Source organism: Chiloscyllium punctatum, chromosome 29 (assembly GCF_047496795.1).
Source record: "Chiloscyllium punctatum isolate Juve2018m chromosome 29, sChiPun1.3, whole genome shotgun sequence".
NCBI lineage: Eukaryota > Metazoa > Chordata > Chondrichthyes > Orectolobiformes > Hemiscylliidae > Chiloscyllium > Chiloscyllium punctatum.
The window spans coordinates 76,509,164-76,524,475 of record NC_092767.1 but is presented as its reverse complement, the minus strand read 5'-3'; the positions used below and the strand labels follow the sequence as shown (position 1 = coordinate 76,524,475).

At 42.6% G+C, this 15,312-nt stretch overlaps 1 protein-coding gene across 3 annotated transcripts in view; it reads left to right on the top strand.

Annotated features, from left to right (window-relative positions):
- Positions 1–15,312, top strand: part of clip3 (CAP-GLY domain containing linker protein 3) — a 63,329-nt gene that overhangs the window by 37,805 nt on the left and 10,212 nt on the right. For all 3 annotated transcript variants that reach the window (XM_072549512.1, XM_072549511.1, XM_072549510.1), the window contains exons 7-13: positions 69–305; positions 1,960–2,095; positions 3,622–3,750; positions 7,691–7,825; positions 10,085–10,208; positions 10,679–10,743; positions 11,377–11,449. In XM_072549512.1, coding sequence (XP_072405613.1) covers positions 69–305; positions 1,960–2,095; positions 3,622–3,750; positions 7,691–7,825; positions 10,085–10,208; positions 10,679–10,743; positions 11,377–11,449 — 899 coding nt within the window. The remainder of the gene's footprint in view (positions 1–68; positions 306–1,959; positions 2,096–3,621; positions 3,751–7,690; positions 7,826–10,084; positions 10,209–10,678; positions 10,744–11,376; positions 11,450–15,312) is intronic.

Sequence of the window (15,312 nt, the reverse complement as noted above, 5' to 3'; positions counted from 1 at the left end):
AAGAACTGCACTCCTATGTCTCTATTCATTTGAATGTTTAGATTTCTCGTTCTTTTCTAACCGAACAGAATCGGAAAGGACAGGTTCCTGCGGATGTGGTCCCAGACCCGATGGACATGACGCTGGACAAAGCTGAGGCTGCCATGGTTGCCAAGGAACTGAAGCAGCTGCTGCTCGATGCAGTACCTCTGAGCTGTAACCTTCCCAAGGTCACCCTACCAAACTATGACAACATCCCTGGGAACCTGATGCTCACCTCATTGGGTCTCAAACTCGGGGACCGAGTCATCGTAGATACGGACAAGGTAAGGAGATACTTTTGCAGAGTTCGAAGCTCATTGTAATGAGCTCTCCAACATCTGCTTTATAAATTGGAAGTCTTGTGACGTTGCTGTGGCTTTAAAGGCCATATTGTCCTGGTCTCTTTTGAAGAGAGGTAGCAGGCAGCTTGAGAGGCCTTGCATTTTTTTTAATGCAGACTGAATGGGTGTGGCCAGCTCTCTCACATCAGGGTTTCTGGGTTTTGGTTTATTTCAGTAACATCAGAAACTACTGGAATGTCAACAGTGTTGGGAGTTTCAATGAATGCCTCCTGGCTGCTACTCTCTCTCTGAATTTTCTCTTGGAAGTTTTTCCTTCCTGGATTGGAGAACCTCATGTGAGACTGTCTGTCTGAATTTTCCTTTATTCTAAGAGGAGTGTTTATGGGATGTTACTGAATTGGAACAGTTAATTAGTAACAGTTACTGCATCTACTATTCTGTTAAGTTTTCCAATAGACTTAAGTTATTCTAAATTCCTCTTTCTTTAGTTTTTTTTTGTAACTGCAGTGTTTAAATAAATTGTGTTTTGTTTAACATCGTGGATTTTGACCAGTACATCTGAAACAGGTCCTTGATATTTGCATTAAGAATAAAAAGAGTTAGAATCTAGGCTACTTTCTTAAGGTGTTTTGAGGGGGTCTGGTCTGGTTCTCAACAGTCTGGTAGACAAAAGAATGGTTTTTACCTTGAGAGAGCTAGGTATGGAGCTTAGGCCCATTATCCAGAAAGTGGGGAGAGGTCAACCAACCATGTGTAATTGTATATTAGAGTGAATTATGGTCTCATGTGGTGCAGAGATATTGTTCCTACCTCAGGACTAGGAGCCCCATGTTCAACAGGGGAGGTGATGGCCTAGTGGTATTATTGCTGGACTGTTAATCCAGAGACCCAGGGAACATTCTGGGGAGCTCGGTTTGAATCCAGCTACAGCAGATGGTGGAATTAGAACTCAATGAAAAAAAAATCTGGAATTAAGAGTAAGTTGATGACCACAAATCCATTGTCGATTGTCAGGAAACAGTCAGCTGGTTCACTAATGTTCCTTACCTGGTCTCATCTACATGTGGTTCCAGACCCACAGCAAGGTGGTTGACTCTTAATTGTCATCTGGGCAATTAGGGATGGGTAATAAATGCTGACATTGCCAGTGATGTCCTCCCTCCATGAATGAAGAAAGTTGCATTTGATCAGAGATGTATAATAGCATCTCGGAACAGTTTAGTTAGTAAATATCGAAGATGAATGAATTGGCAAAGGCTTGGAGAGTTAAGGAGATCTTGGGTTTGGCTCATCTCTTGTAAAGCATCCCCAAGTACCTCGCAAATGTTTGTGGTTCATTTTTCTGTGCACCATAAATACAGAAACTATTCTGAGTCCAGCAAAATTCCTCAAGACCAATGATTGGTCAATCTGGGTTTTTGGTCAAGGGAGGAGTTTTGAACTTGCAGTGAGAGCTGTACCACACATTGTGGTCTGGGTCACACGCTCAAATTCTAGGGTAGGGTTTGATCACAGAACTTCTTTGTTCAAAAAGGGAGAGGGTTTTGGATTGGGCCAAGGTGAATTTGTCATCTCACCTCAAGCTGTGTGTCTCCTGGAGACTGAAACCTTTGATTTGTTTCTCCACTTGTTCTAGGCTGGAACGTTGCGATTCTGTGGCACCACTGAGTTTGCCAGTGGACAGTGGGTTGGCGTCGAGCTAGATGAGCCCGAAGGGAAGAATGATGGCAGTGTTGGAGGAATAAGCTATTTCATTTGCCCTCCGAAACATGGTGAGGGATAGCTTGTTCACTAAGGTTGTCCTGTAGCCGAGGGATTGGTCCTAGAGTCAGAGTCATACAGCATGGAAACAGACTCTTTGCAAACAGACCGGTCCATGCCAAACATAATCCTAAACTAAACTAGTCCCACCTTCATGCTCCTGGTCCATATCCCTCCAAACCTTTCCCTATTCATGAACTTATCTAAATGTCTTTTTAAATGTTGTAATTGTACCCCTATCCACCACTTCCTCAGAAAGTTCATTCTAAATGTAAACCATCCTCTGTGTAAAAAATGTGCACCACATGTCTTTTTCTAATCTCTCTCCTCTCACCTTAAAAATGTGCCTCCTTGTCTTGAAATCCCCCACCCTAGGAAAAAGACACCTATCATTAATCCTATCTGTGCCACTCATGATTTTATAAATTTCTGTAAGTCACCTCTCAACCTCTTACGCTGCAGTGAAAAAAGTCCAGCCTATCCAGCCTTTTAGTTGTTTTAGCCTTCTAAGAGATCCTCCTTCATTCTTTTAAACTCCAGTGAATATAGTCCTAACCAATCCAGTCTGTCTTCGTACATCAGTCCTGCTGTCCCAGCAATAAGTCTTCATCACACTCCCTCCATCGCCAGGATATCCTTCCTGAGATAAAGAGATCAAAATTGCACATAATACTCCAAATGTGGTCTCACCATGGCCCCTATAACACAGCAACAAGACAACCCTGTGCCTGTAATTGAATCCTCTTGCTTTGAAGGCCAGCATCCCATTTGCCTTGCTCACTGCTTGCTGTACCTGCAATGCCTACTGTCAGTGATTGATGTGTAAGGGCACCCAGTTCTTATTGCACCTCTCCCTTTCCCAATCTGCCACCATTCAGATTACAATCTGCTTCCCTGCTTTTGCTACCAAAATGGATAACCTCACATTTATATACATTATACTTTACCTGCCAAGTATTTGCCCACTCAGTCAAGTTGTCTAGATCACACTGAAGCAACCCTGCATCCTCCCCATAGCTCACTCTTCTATCCAACTGTATGTTGGCTGCAAACTTGGAGATATTACATTTAGTTCTCTAATCTCAGTCATTAATGTAGATTGTGAATAGCTAGGGTCTGTGCAATGTGCATTCTGCTGGTACCCTGCTAGTCACTGCCTGCTCTCAGAAAATGACACGTTCCTAATCTTTGTTTTCTTGTTTGCCAGCCAGTCCTCTCTCCATGTCAGCACACTGTCCCTAATCCCTGAATGCTTAACTTCACTCGCTAATCTCATATGTGGGACCTTATTGCAAGCCCTTGGAAAGTTCAAATAACCACATCCATTGGCTCCCCCTTAACAACCTAACTAGTTACATCCTTGAAAAATTCCATGAGATTGGTGAACCATGATTTCCCCTTTGTAAATCCAAGCTGACTGCATCCAATCCTGTCACTGATTTTCAAGTACTTTGCTGTTAAATCTTTTATAATGGATTCTAATGTGTTTCCCATGCCTGATGTCAGGCTAACTTGGTTATTGTGCTTTGTTTTCCAGGTTATTTTTCTCCAGTGTCTAAAATCAGTAAAGCTCCCGATCAGACCCCGTCTTCTGTAACCTCGACACCTAAAACTCCCAGAATGGATTTCTCTCGAATGACAGGGAAGATGAAGAAAGATAAAAAAGGTGTGTGTGTCTCAAATTGTATTTCCCGCTGTTCATTGAATATATATACAACTTTCACCCTCGGTGTATACAGAGGAACCTCATTTATCCGAATATCAATTATCCAAATCTTGTATTATTTGGAGAAGATCTCAAGGTCCCAATAGAAACATTACATCGAAGAGATGTTTCCAACCCTGATCGCACCTTTTGTTTACATGATTAAAAATGAACTCGGCTTACTGAAATGCTGCCAAGAACAACCATTGATGGGAGCCCTGGCACTGTCTCTAAATGACTGATCTCCTGCCCCCTCTGTGTCTCCCTCCATGCTTTCCTTGGGGTTTTAAACCCTGATTCCCCAGATAATCTCTCCAACGTTGGCCTGTACAGGGCAAAGGTGGATCTTGTCAAAAGGTTGCTGTGTGTGTGTGTGTGTGTGTGTGTGTGTGTGTGTGTGTGTGTGTGTGTGTGTGTGTGTACGCGCGCGCTTGACTCGTGCCCCCCCCCCCCCCCCCAAAGGCAGCAGCAGTCTTCTGTGTCCAGTCCGGCTGCCCCAGAAGTGGGGGAGGGAGTGGGGTTGGTGGGGATGGGGGCAGAGTTGGTTGGGGGTGGGGGGGCTGTGTTGGATGGGGTTTCAGGGCAGCCAGGGGTGTGGGCTGGGGGCTGATGGGGGGTTGGTGTTATGTAGTTATTCACATTAATCAGTTTATATTCAGGAGAATCCCACAAATTGCAGTGAGATGAAAGGCCAGTTAGCCTAATGAAAATAGTAAATGCTGAGAAAAATAGAGACAACTTTGGAACTCTGATATCTGGACTCTGTCTCCACAGATGCTGCCAAACCTGCTGAGTTTCTCCAGTATTTTCTGTCTTTTATTTCAGACTTGCAGCATCTGCAGTATTTTGCTATTATTTGCTGGTTTTGTGCTGTGAAGTTTGGCCCCCTACCCCAGATAACTCCCCCTTCTTTCAATGCTGGGGGAGCCATCACCCTCATTTAAAGCAATCACCAATGAATAACTGTAACACAGTGACATTATCATTCTCTGGTAGAGGTCAGCTTTCTGCTCAGTGGTTAGCACTGCTGCCTCACAGTGCCAGGGACCCCAGTTCGATTTCACCTTTGGGTGACTGTTTGTGTGAAGTTTGCACATTCTCCCCATGCCTGTGTGGGTTTGCTCCGGGTTCCTCCCACAGGCCAAAGATGTGCAGGTTAGGGTGGATTGGTGGATTGCTCTTCAGAGGGTCAGTGTGGACTCGATGGGCTGAATAGCCTGCTTCCCCACTGTAGGGATTCTAAGTACAGAACAACCTCAGTTATCCATGCATGAATTATCCGAATTTCGAATTATCCGAACAAGATCTCCCATAAGTGCTTCCTTTGTTTACAATCAGATCAGTTATCTGAACAATGAGTTTTTTCTGAACAAAATACTGCCCGCCTGTCTTATTTGGATAATCGAGGTTGTTCTGTTATAATGTTTCCTTGGTTTAGTACCTTTGGCCCTCAGATTAAGGAGTCAGCTGAGGGACAACCCCTGTGACAATGCAGCACTCTCCCAGTACTCCGTAGGGAGTGTCCATTCAAGGGGGTGCAGTGATCCATTGAGACATAACTGGGCCAGAATTGATCCTTTGCCAAGTTCCAATAAATCATGTTACTTTATCATAGAATCCCTACACTGTGGAAACAGGCCATTTGGCCCAACAAGTCCACGCCAGCCCTCCAAAGAGTAACCCAACCAGACCTATTCTCCTACCCTATTATCGTACATTTACCCCTGACTAACGCACCTAACCCACCCATCCCTGAACAAGATGAACAATTTAGCACGACCAATTCACCTAAGCTGCACATCTTTGGATTGTGGGAGGAAACCGGAGCACCCGGAGGGAACACACACAGACACAGGGAGAACGTGTAAACTCCACACACTCAGTCGCTGAGGTTGGAATCGAACCCGACACCCTAGCCGCTATGAGTCAGCAGTGCTAACCGCTTGCAGATCAACTTGGGCTTAAACATTTTGTGACCATGGTTCGTGAAAGCCAGTGGGAATGTGTTGCAAGAAACATGACCTTACCAGCAGTGCCTAGCATCATTTAAAGTTTCCAATGTATATTGAGAAGTTACAATGAGTGGGCAGTAATAGACACCCAGTGGAGTGTTCACACATATAGAAGCTCCATTTTGATATATTTTGCTGTAATGTAGGTTAATTTATTAATATGAAAAGCTTATGCCTGAAACGTTGACTCTTGTGCTCCTCGGATGCTGCCTGACCCACTGTGCTTTTCCAGTGCCACACTTTTCAATCCAAATAAAATGAATTAGTGTCACGGCCTGTACAATATAATGGAACTGTACGAATAGTTATAAAGCATTGATGTTTATTAAGGGTTCATGTGCTGTGGTGTGATTTTGTCACTTTACAGGCACAGTATATGTGATAACTTTCCATTAATACATGCCTAAATTTAAATCCATCTGAACATACAGGTTTGAGCAAATATTCTTTGTGTGAAATTGTTACAACTGTCATTCACTTATTAAGGGAATATAGACTCCGTTACATACAAAAAAAAAATTAGGAGCAGGAGTCGGCCATTCTGCCCCTTAAGCCTACTGAATAAGATGGTGACTGATTGGCTTGTGTTATGGATTCCCCACTCCCATCTCTGCCCTGAAAACATGGGTTTATGTTCAGCAAGGAGATCAGTCTATTTCCACGTCAGAAATATGCAATGACCCTGCCTGTGAAGCAGAGAGTTTCAAACTTGCACACCCCTCTGAGAGAAGGAAAACTCTATTCATCTCTGCCCCAGAAAGGTGACGTCCAATTCTCCTTATGCTATGATCCCAGCTGATGTTATCACTGGACAAGTCAGATCCCAAAGTGAAATCTGTCTTGATTAATCATATTCAGTTTTAGTTTTTATTCACTGAAGGCAGTGTTTCACTAAAACATAAACATAAACATGCAATGCAGCAGATTTGGTTTTGAATGGAAGTTTCCTTCACAAAAAAATGAAGCTAGAATAAACCACCTATTTACATAAAACACAAATTGGAAGATTTTTCAATTCTGGGTCTTAAAGAGTTTGATAACCTCTTCCATGATCATTAATACAGTTGAGCTCAGATTTTCTCTGCTTCAAATGACCCTTCCAGGGTTCTGGTCTAGAACTCTCAAGCTAAAACCCAAACACTGTGGAAATCTATTTTCTGTTTCAAACTAATTCCTTTCTCTAGGAGAAACTGTTTTGTATATGTAACCTCAGCTAGGACTTATTCAAATTGAAACAAAATGGCTGTCCACTCTCTGGGGATTTATCCTCCACAAAAAGGCTCAATTTTTCGAAACCAAAAGAAGGCTAATGTTTGTCAATGTTTGCTTCCTCTGATCATAAAACTCTCACAATACAAACAAATTACCACTATCACTCCAGGAGCCATCTTACTCTCATATTTGTTACAAAAACTAGTTTTAGAAAAGCTAACAAATTAATTATTTAACCACTTCATACACACAGACCAAAATAATTCATCAGTTCAAATCCACATTGTAAAATAGACTACTATATATCATATGCTTTACATCATATTGATTACCTTCAGTTTTTCTAAGTGCCCAACAATGATTTCCTTAATGTCTGTCAATTAAATCATTAAGTCCTAGTCAAGACATGGAGTTGAATAAAATCATCATCGACTCACTCAGCAATTCGAAGCCTTTCAACCAACTGAAAATTATTCCAGCAACTTATGATGCTAATTATGTGAAAGGTTGGCTGTGTAAGTGTCTCTTTATTAGTCAATGCTGTTGTGGTATATTTTTCATAGATTTCTGGTTCCAAAGATTTGGGCCCCATCATAATGACAGATAATTGATCTCACCCAGCCTGGTATCTACATTGCCATCACCCCCAGTTTATCCCTCTCCCTCTCTCTTCTCAGCCTTGAGAAGGAAGTCCTTGTCAGTGGGAAGCCTTGATCGAGAAGGTGTGAAGATCGAGATTGGAGACCAAGTGTTGGTTGCGGGTCAGAAACCAGGAATAATTCGGTATTACGGTAAAACAGACTTTGCTCCAGGTGAGTGAAGTCATTAAGAGATATTCAGAGTGTCTTGTGGGCTTTCAGTCGTGGGGACATCGCACTTAAAAGCACAAGTAGAGCATCTGGTGCTTTAAGCCTGTTCCACCATTCAATAAGACCATTGTTGATCTGAATATGGTGTCAGCTCATCTTTCCGTATGTGCCCCACAAGACTTCCCTCCCTTTGTTGATCAGAAATGTGTCTAAATCAGCCTTGAATCAATTCAATGACAGCACCTCCACAGCTGGTGAATCCCACAGACTCATGTCTTTCTGAGAGAAATTTCTAATTTTGCCTGGCTTCCATTTTATTCTTAAACTGTGTGCTTGTTCTAGTTTGCCTAATAAGAAAAACAGCCTTCACTCTGTCCAGTCCCTTCGGGATCTTTATAAGTTTCAATAAGATCACTTATGAACATCTCACTTACTCCAATGGCTTAAGTCCCAACCTGTTCATGCTTTACTCTTCCTAGGGGAGGCAGTGTTCTGATGGTAATACCACTGGGCTAGTAATCCAGAATGCCAGGCTAATATTCTGAGGAATCCCACCATGGCAGATTGTGACATTTGAATTCAGCAAAAAGCAAGTCTAATGGTGTCGATTGTCATGAAAACCCACCTGGTTCACTAATACTCTAATCTAACATCTTTACCTGGTCTGACTTACATGTGATGCCAGGCCCACAACAATGTGGTCAACTCTTAATGGCCCTCTGGGCAATTAGGGATTGGCAATAAATACCGGGTCACCAATGACATCCTGTGAATGAATAAAAACTGATAAGACCTTTAACCCAGGAATTAGTTAATGTTACATTGTTGTGTCATGGTCCCTACCAGATATTGACCATCAGAACTTGCTCATGTAACTGTCTTGTCTTGGAATGTTGCTGGTGCTCAAGGAAAGGTTTAGAGCACTGACTGTCCTCATCCCAGAGAGACTGATTAGTCTGTTCTGAAAACACCAAACAAATCTAGGATGTGAGTTGAGGTAATCAACGCACACAGATGGAATAAGGTTTCTTGTCTTATATACCAATTCTATTTTACAACTTCATGTCTCTGTAACTCATACCAGCTTTTTATTGAAGTTTTATTTAATAATTGAGTTTGAATTCATAAACTGGTGGATTCTAAACCACATCTGCAGAGTGTTAGTACTCCCTTTGGATTACTAGTCCAGTGCAGAACTGTTGTCTAGGGGTCTGAAAGGGTTACCAATGAGGATTGTCATAAGCACCATCCACTATGATGATATTGTCATGTGGTCTTGATGGCAGAACAGCTTATGTTCTTGTAGAATTAACTCCCAACCTCTGATCCTCCTCAACGTCCCTTATAGATTTTCTAATCATCCTGTTCAGAGATGGTACTACACGCCTCTGGAGCGACTTGAGTCTGAGCTTCCTGTCTGAGAGATAGGGACACTGCCACTGCAATAGAAGAGACCCCCAAAGTCTATCAAAATATCTAACAATGTCTCTTGCTTCAAATTAATTTGTAACTAGTTGCTAACATGCAGTAAACCACGTCCTGTTAACTGTGAGTGACCCTCTAGTCAGACCAAGAAGTGGTTTTCCTCTGTCATAATGGACCAAGCAGGTGCTCTAATTTCCTCAACTTTAAAGAGGTTGGTGGCAGCAACCTTGATCACAAGGGGCAGCTGTTGATACAGCGTGACGAGCTGGCTCTGCCCAAAAGTGAAATCGCAATGAGCTGGGTTACCAGCTGGCACAGCAATAAAGTCCACACCACTTTCTCGAGGACACCTAGGGATGGGCAGTAAGTGCTGACCCAACCAGCGAAGTCCTTGTCCCGGGAGTTAAATTTTGAACAAGATTTGGATATTGTTAAAGAGATAGTGGATTACTTGAGTTAATCCACAGAGCAATTGCCCCCACCCACCCGTGAATTGTGATTGCTTCATGACTGGCATTTACAACTTTTTAAATGTCTAGTCCTGTTCTTGGATATTGCAAATTCCTTAAGTATTATGAATAAAGGAGCCAGGATTAAGAGGGTAGAGCTGTTAGTTCTGGCAGCCTCTTCATCTGCTGAGAGGCTGTGAGACTTGAACTGTTTTAACTCTACATTCCTTTCTCTTGACCTGCTCAGTGTTTCCAGCACATTTCCAAGATTTATTTGTGTTTTTTTTTTCTCTCTGGGACTTTAGACAGACAGTGATCCTTTGAATAATGTTAGCTGCTACCTGTTTCTCCATTGGTTATTCATACTGGGTCAATATTTCCCTCGCAGGGTACTGGTATGGTATCGAGCTGGACAAGGCGACTGGGAAGCACGATGGCTCAGTGTTTGGTGTCCGGTATTACACCTGCTCTCCAAAGTATGGCGTGTTTGCCCCTCCTTCCAGGGTGCAGAGGTAACTTTTCACTAGTCATTATTTTGTATGTTTGAAGATTTATGGGGCCTATGCATTGCAGGCTAATTTGAAATGCCCTTGATTACTTGCAGAGTTGGATATTTTTGTTTCTTTTTCCAGCTGAGAAATTGGCTTTCATTGACCCTGAGCATAAAGATATTGCCTGACAGAACCTAAGACAATGTTGGCTTCTTCTGATGTCCTATCTTGACAGTGTCACCTGTGGCTTAGTGCCTCCTGAATCACTGTAGAGTCTGCTAGTAACCAATTAGAGAAGTACTTGAAAGTTTTATTGTTTCACCATTAGATGATATCCATTGTGGTCAGACCTAACAGACACACAACTCTCACTGCTCCATTCTAACAAAATGTAGACCAGGAATTGCAGAAAATTAGGACTTTTGTCCGCACATGTCATTGTTTGGAGGTGTATCAAATGAATAGTTTTTTTTCTTCTTTCTCTGCTGTAGGATTGGTGGACCTAAGGGACCCCCAAGTGATGGGACCATTGGCAAAAAAATTCACCAAGTAACAAGTGAGTTGAGATGACAACACTCAAATTTTAAAAAGAACTGGTTTATTATTAAAAAGCAGAGAGCTGTAGAGCTCAGGAGAAGGTTATTTGGCCCAACATTCCTGTGCTGGCTTGCTGAAGGAGTGATCCTGTTCATCTCAGTCCTCTGTTTTTTCACTGCACCTTTCAAATGTTAAACTGGAGGATGGAAATTTGTGGATTGTGAAAGGGAAGGATTGTGACAGCTCTGGGATACTCCGGAACAGGTGAGAGATTGCACAGTGAATCTGAATTTTAATGCAAAGAGGATGTGGGGAGTTTGAAACTGTTAGTCACGTGGATTGGATTCTACACTGTTTCATGTTTTTGGAGTCACATCACTGAAAACTGGTTTGACCACATTAAAACATTGTAAAAGATTCTTAATGGTCACTTGAAAAACAACTTTGATTTCCTGAGAGTGGAATGAATTGGAGCCCAAATCCCAGGACTAACAGAGAAACGTGCTGACCTACTGCCCCCAGTCCTGTATTTGAGTAAAACTCAAAACAGTTACTGCAGGTGATGGCTACTTGGAGTGAGATTTGGATCAGTTCCAATGTGCATATGGTAGCTGTGGCTTGATCTCGATCTCCACCTTTTTTGTTTCTATAGTGACTCAACCCAAGAGAAATTTAGCAGCTGTGAGGACTCCCAAAGACATCACATCAGAGAGCTCCATATCCAGGTAATGTGTCTTCCTGCATTGTTCAAGAATGCTTTATGCATCTTATAAATAAGAAGGGATAGAATAGAGAATGTACTTCTGCTTTTTCTCCTTCCTGACCTTCCAACCTAATATTCCAATGTTAGACAGGAACACATCTCTCAGTAAAATAGATGTGTCTATCTCTCATTTCCCCTTCCTGAAATCTCTCAAGTTATGTCTTGTGTCTTCACCCCTCTGAACCACATTCTTGCTCCCATCAGATCTGAACTTGGGGTACTTTGAACAACCAGTGGAATGAGCTCCTTGTGATTACACAAGCTCATGTGGAATCAAAATTCAGGCTGACTAGTGCAAATGCAGGATGTTCTCCCTTGCCTAGCCCAGGGATGGAAGTGGTGGGGATGATACAGAATGAGGAGAAAGTGAGGACAGCAGATGCTGGAGATCAGAGCTGAAAAATGTGTTGCTGGAAAAGCGCAGCAGGTCAGGCAGCATCAAAGGAGCAGAAGAATCGATATTTCAGGCATAAGCCCTTCTTCAGGAATCCTGAAGAAGGGCTTATGCCCGAAACGTCGATTCTCCTGCTCCTTGGATGCTGCCTGACCTGCTGCGCTTTTCCAGCAACACATGATACAGAATGACACTTCTGCAATGGCTGAGATCAGTTAACATTTCTTTACTCATTCAGAGGACATGACTGCCATTGGCTGGGCTAACATTTATTCCCATCCCTCCTAAATGTGAGCTGTCTTCTCAAACAGTTCCTTGGTGTGCTGTTACTGAGGGAATTCTAAGATTTTGACCCAGTGACACTGAGGGAACGGCAATACGTTTCCAAGTCAGAGTGGTGAATGGCCTGAAGGGGAACTTGCAGATGGTGGTGTTCCCATATATCTGCTGCCCTTGTCCTTTTGGGAAGTTGAGGTCGTGGGTTTGAAATGTGCTGTTGGAGGAGGCTTAGAAGATAGAACAGTATGGCACAGGTACAGGCCCTTTGGTAAGGATGGCACTTTCCTTCCCTAAAGGGCATTAGAAAATCAGATGGTTTTTTTCTGATTATTGATAATGAATTCACAGTCATCATTAGATTCCTAATTCCAGATTTTGTTTTTACTGAATTCAATATTCCCCATCTGCCTTGGCAGGATTTAAACCCAGGTCCCCAGAACATTACCTTGCTGGAACATTTCTGGATTAATAGACCAGCGATAATACTACTAAACCATTGCCCCACAAGAGGGAAATGAGGAGGAAAAGGTTGTGAAATGGTGTTACAAATTGTATGTATTCCTGCCACTGTTACTCAGCATAGAGGCTCATTCTTACCCTTAAACAACCTCCACCCATGCCCATTTCCCCATCAGGTGTCACTAGTCCCAGTCAACATGGGGGTGTGTGTTTGTGGGGGGGGGGGAGCTCCTTTTATTTTCAGCCTTATTGCAGTGTTGAGGCCAAAAGATAATCAACCGCAGCCCGTTGGATGGATTAACTCAGAGACTCGGAACTTGATGTCGAATCTTCAGCTTGTATATTTCAGGGACGTACGTTGTACTGGTGAATGACAGGCAATAAAAGTTACGTCAAGTAACAACAGAAAATTCTGGAAATACTCAAAGGTCTGATAGTGATTGTGAAAATACTAACCGAGTCAGCATTTTGAGTCGATGGCCTTCCTTTAGTCCTGGTGAAAGAAAGATAGACGTGCCGAAGGGGATGTCAATGTCATGAAACAAAATATGTGTTGGGTTGAGATGTGAATGACTGGAAGGTAGCTGGCCAAATGGAAATTGGAGACATGAAGAATTGATCAAAATACAAAACAACAACAACAAAAAAACCATGAAGCAAAATGAAATGTGTTCCAAATGTCATCTGTTGTATTTTGGATTTACATCATCTTAGTTTTTTTGCTTTTAACAATTACATTTAATCTTTAATGACATCGGTCATTCAAAATATCAATTACAGAATTGTTAGGTCTACTCTTGTCTGACAGAGGGCTTTTCATCTACCTGTTTGAAATAACAAAGAGACCTTCTCCATATTACACAACAAATAGGTTCAATTCTGTAACAGTTTCATATGCAGCAGGTTCCTCAGGTAATAGAAAGTTACAGAGTTGAGTTAATGTTTAAACTGCTGTTGCATCTGGGTTAGGGGAATGCAGAGCTAACTTAGAGTCACACAGCATGGAAACAAGCCATTTGGCCCAACTTGTCAATGCCGGCCAGGTTTCCTAAACTGAACTAGTCCCATTTTCTTGCTTTTGGCCCATATCCCTCTAAACCCTTTCTGTCCATATACCTGTCCAAGTGTCTTTTAAATATTATAATTGTCACCTCTACTACTTCCTGTGGCAGCTCATTCCATACACACACCACCCCCTGTGTGAAAAAGGTGCCCCTCAGGTCCCTTTTAAATCTTTCCCCTCACACCCTAAACCTATGCCCTCTGGCTTTGGACTTCCCTACTCTGGGGGGAGGAAACCTTAGTTATTTACCTTTCCTATGCTCCTTGTGATTCTATAAACCCTATAAGGTCACCCCTCAGCCTCCAGCGCTCCAGGGTAAGAAGTCCCAACCTATCCAGCCTCTCCTTATAACTCAAGCCCTCCAGTCTCGGTAACATCCTTATAATTTTTTTGTAAATCTTCTAAAACAGCCCAGAAAGACTGGAGAATTGGGTTGGGGTTGGGGCAGATACTTGAGGTGGAGAAAGCAACTTGCCAAATGAGAAGAGAAACATTAGCTTTTTACGTTAACCCATTTTGATAGGTGACTTTAAAAAATATATATCGAAAGCAAAGCTGTCATAAAATTTGAACTGAGTTTAGGTTTGATTCCCAGCAGTTTGATTTGAAACAATCTCTTGTCTTTCCAAGATTTGACCTCTCACTGTGAATCATTGCAGCTGATTAATTCTTAAGTAGCAGCTGTCACTGGCCTTTGTCTGTGTTCAAACTGGTTTGGAACTCAAGTGGATTTTGAAGGGGAGTATAGCCACAGGGATAGTTTGATTTGAATTCAGTTGGTTTCTGGTTGCCAGCCAGAAATGTGTGAACCTAAATAAAGTGGGTTTCTCGCCTCTCTATGATATTTATACACGTCATTTCAAGTCAGCAATTCACCAAAACAGACTGCGAGGTGTTGACCATGGGGATACCTGTTGGATGGACAATCCCTGTTGATAACAGGGAGGTTTAGAAGTTGCCACAATTGTTTGTCTCTCCTTCTTTCCAGTATCGTTCTTAGACAGCAGCCACCCTAACCTCCTGGCTACACTCATTATCTTAGAGATCAGTGTGTGATGTTCCCTCACTAAGTCACTGTTCAGTGTGCCTAGGGAAATCATTATAGAGAGACTAAAACATCTCACAATTTCATTTTAAGTGATTTCCCCAATATTCTGGTTTGGCATGATTAATGGTTCTCTAAAGGAGTCTTAAACATCGTTTATTGCACTTTTTCGCCCAGTTTTCAACACTATACCTTTAAGATGTTGACTCCAGGTTAGCAGTCAGGTGGAGTGTCCCAGTCCTGGGCCTGTGAAGGGGGAAATCAGCAAGGATTCCTGCTCCTGTCCATTGCCCAATGGTTAATTTGCACCTATGAAGGTCTGGTGAGAACAGGGTTTGAGTGTGATGCCTCACGTTGGTCACCAGTTCGTCACCACCCTCATGGTCTTGGCGGAGGTTGGCCAGTTTGAGTGAGGAAAACAGAGGGCAAGGATCGAATTTGACAGCCAATAAGTGTGAACAGGAAAATGAGGGAAAATCGGGGAGAGAATCTCAAGGTTCAGTCAACCTCCACTGACACTGCCCCAGAGGATCATTAGCTCCATGTCGATGAGGTGAAAGCTACAACCCAAGGTCCTGTGAGATA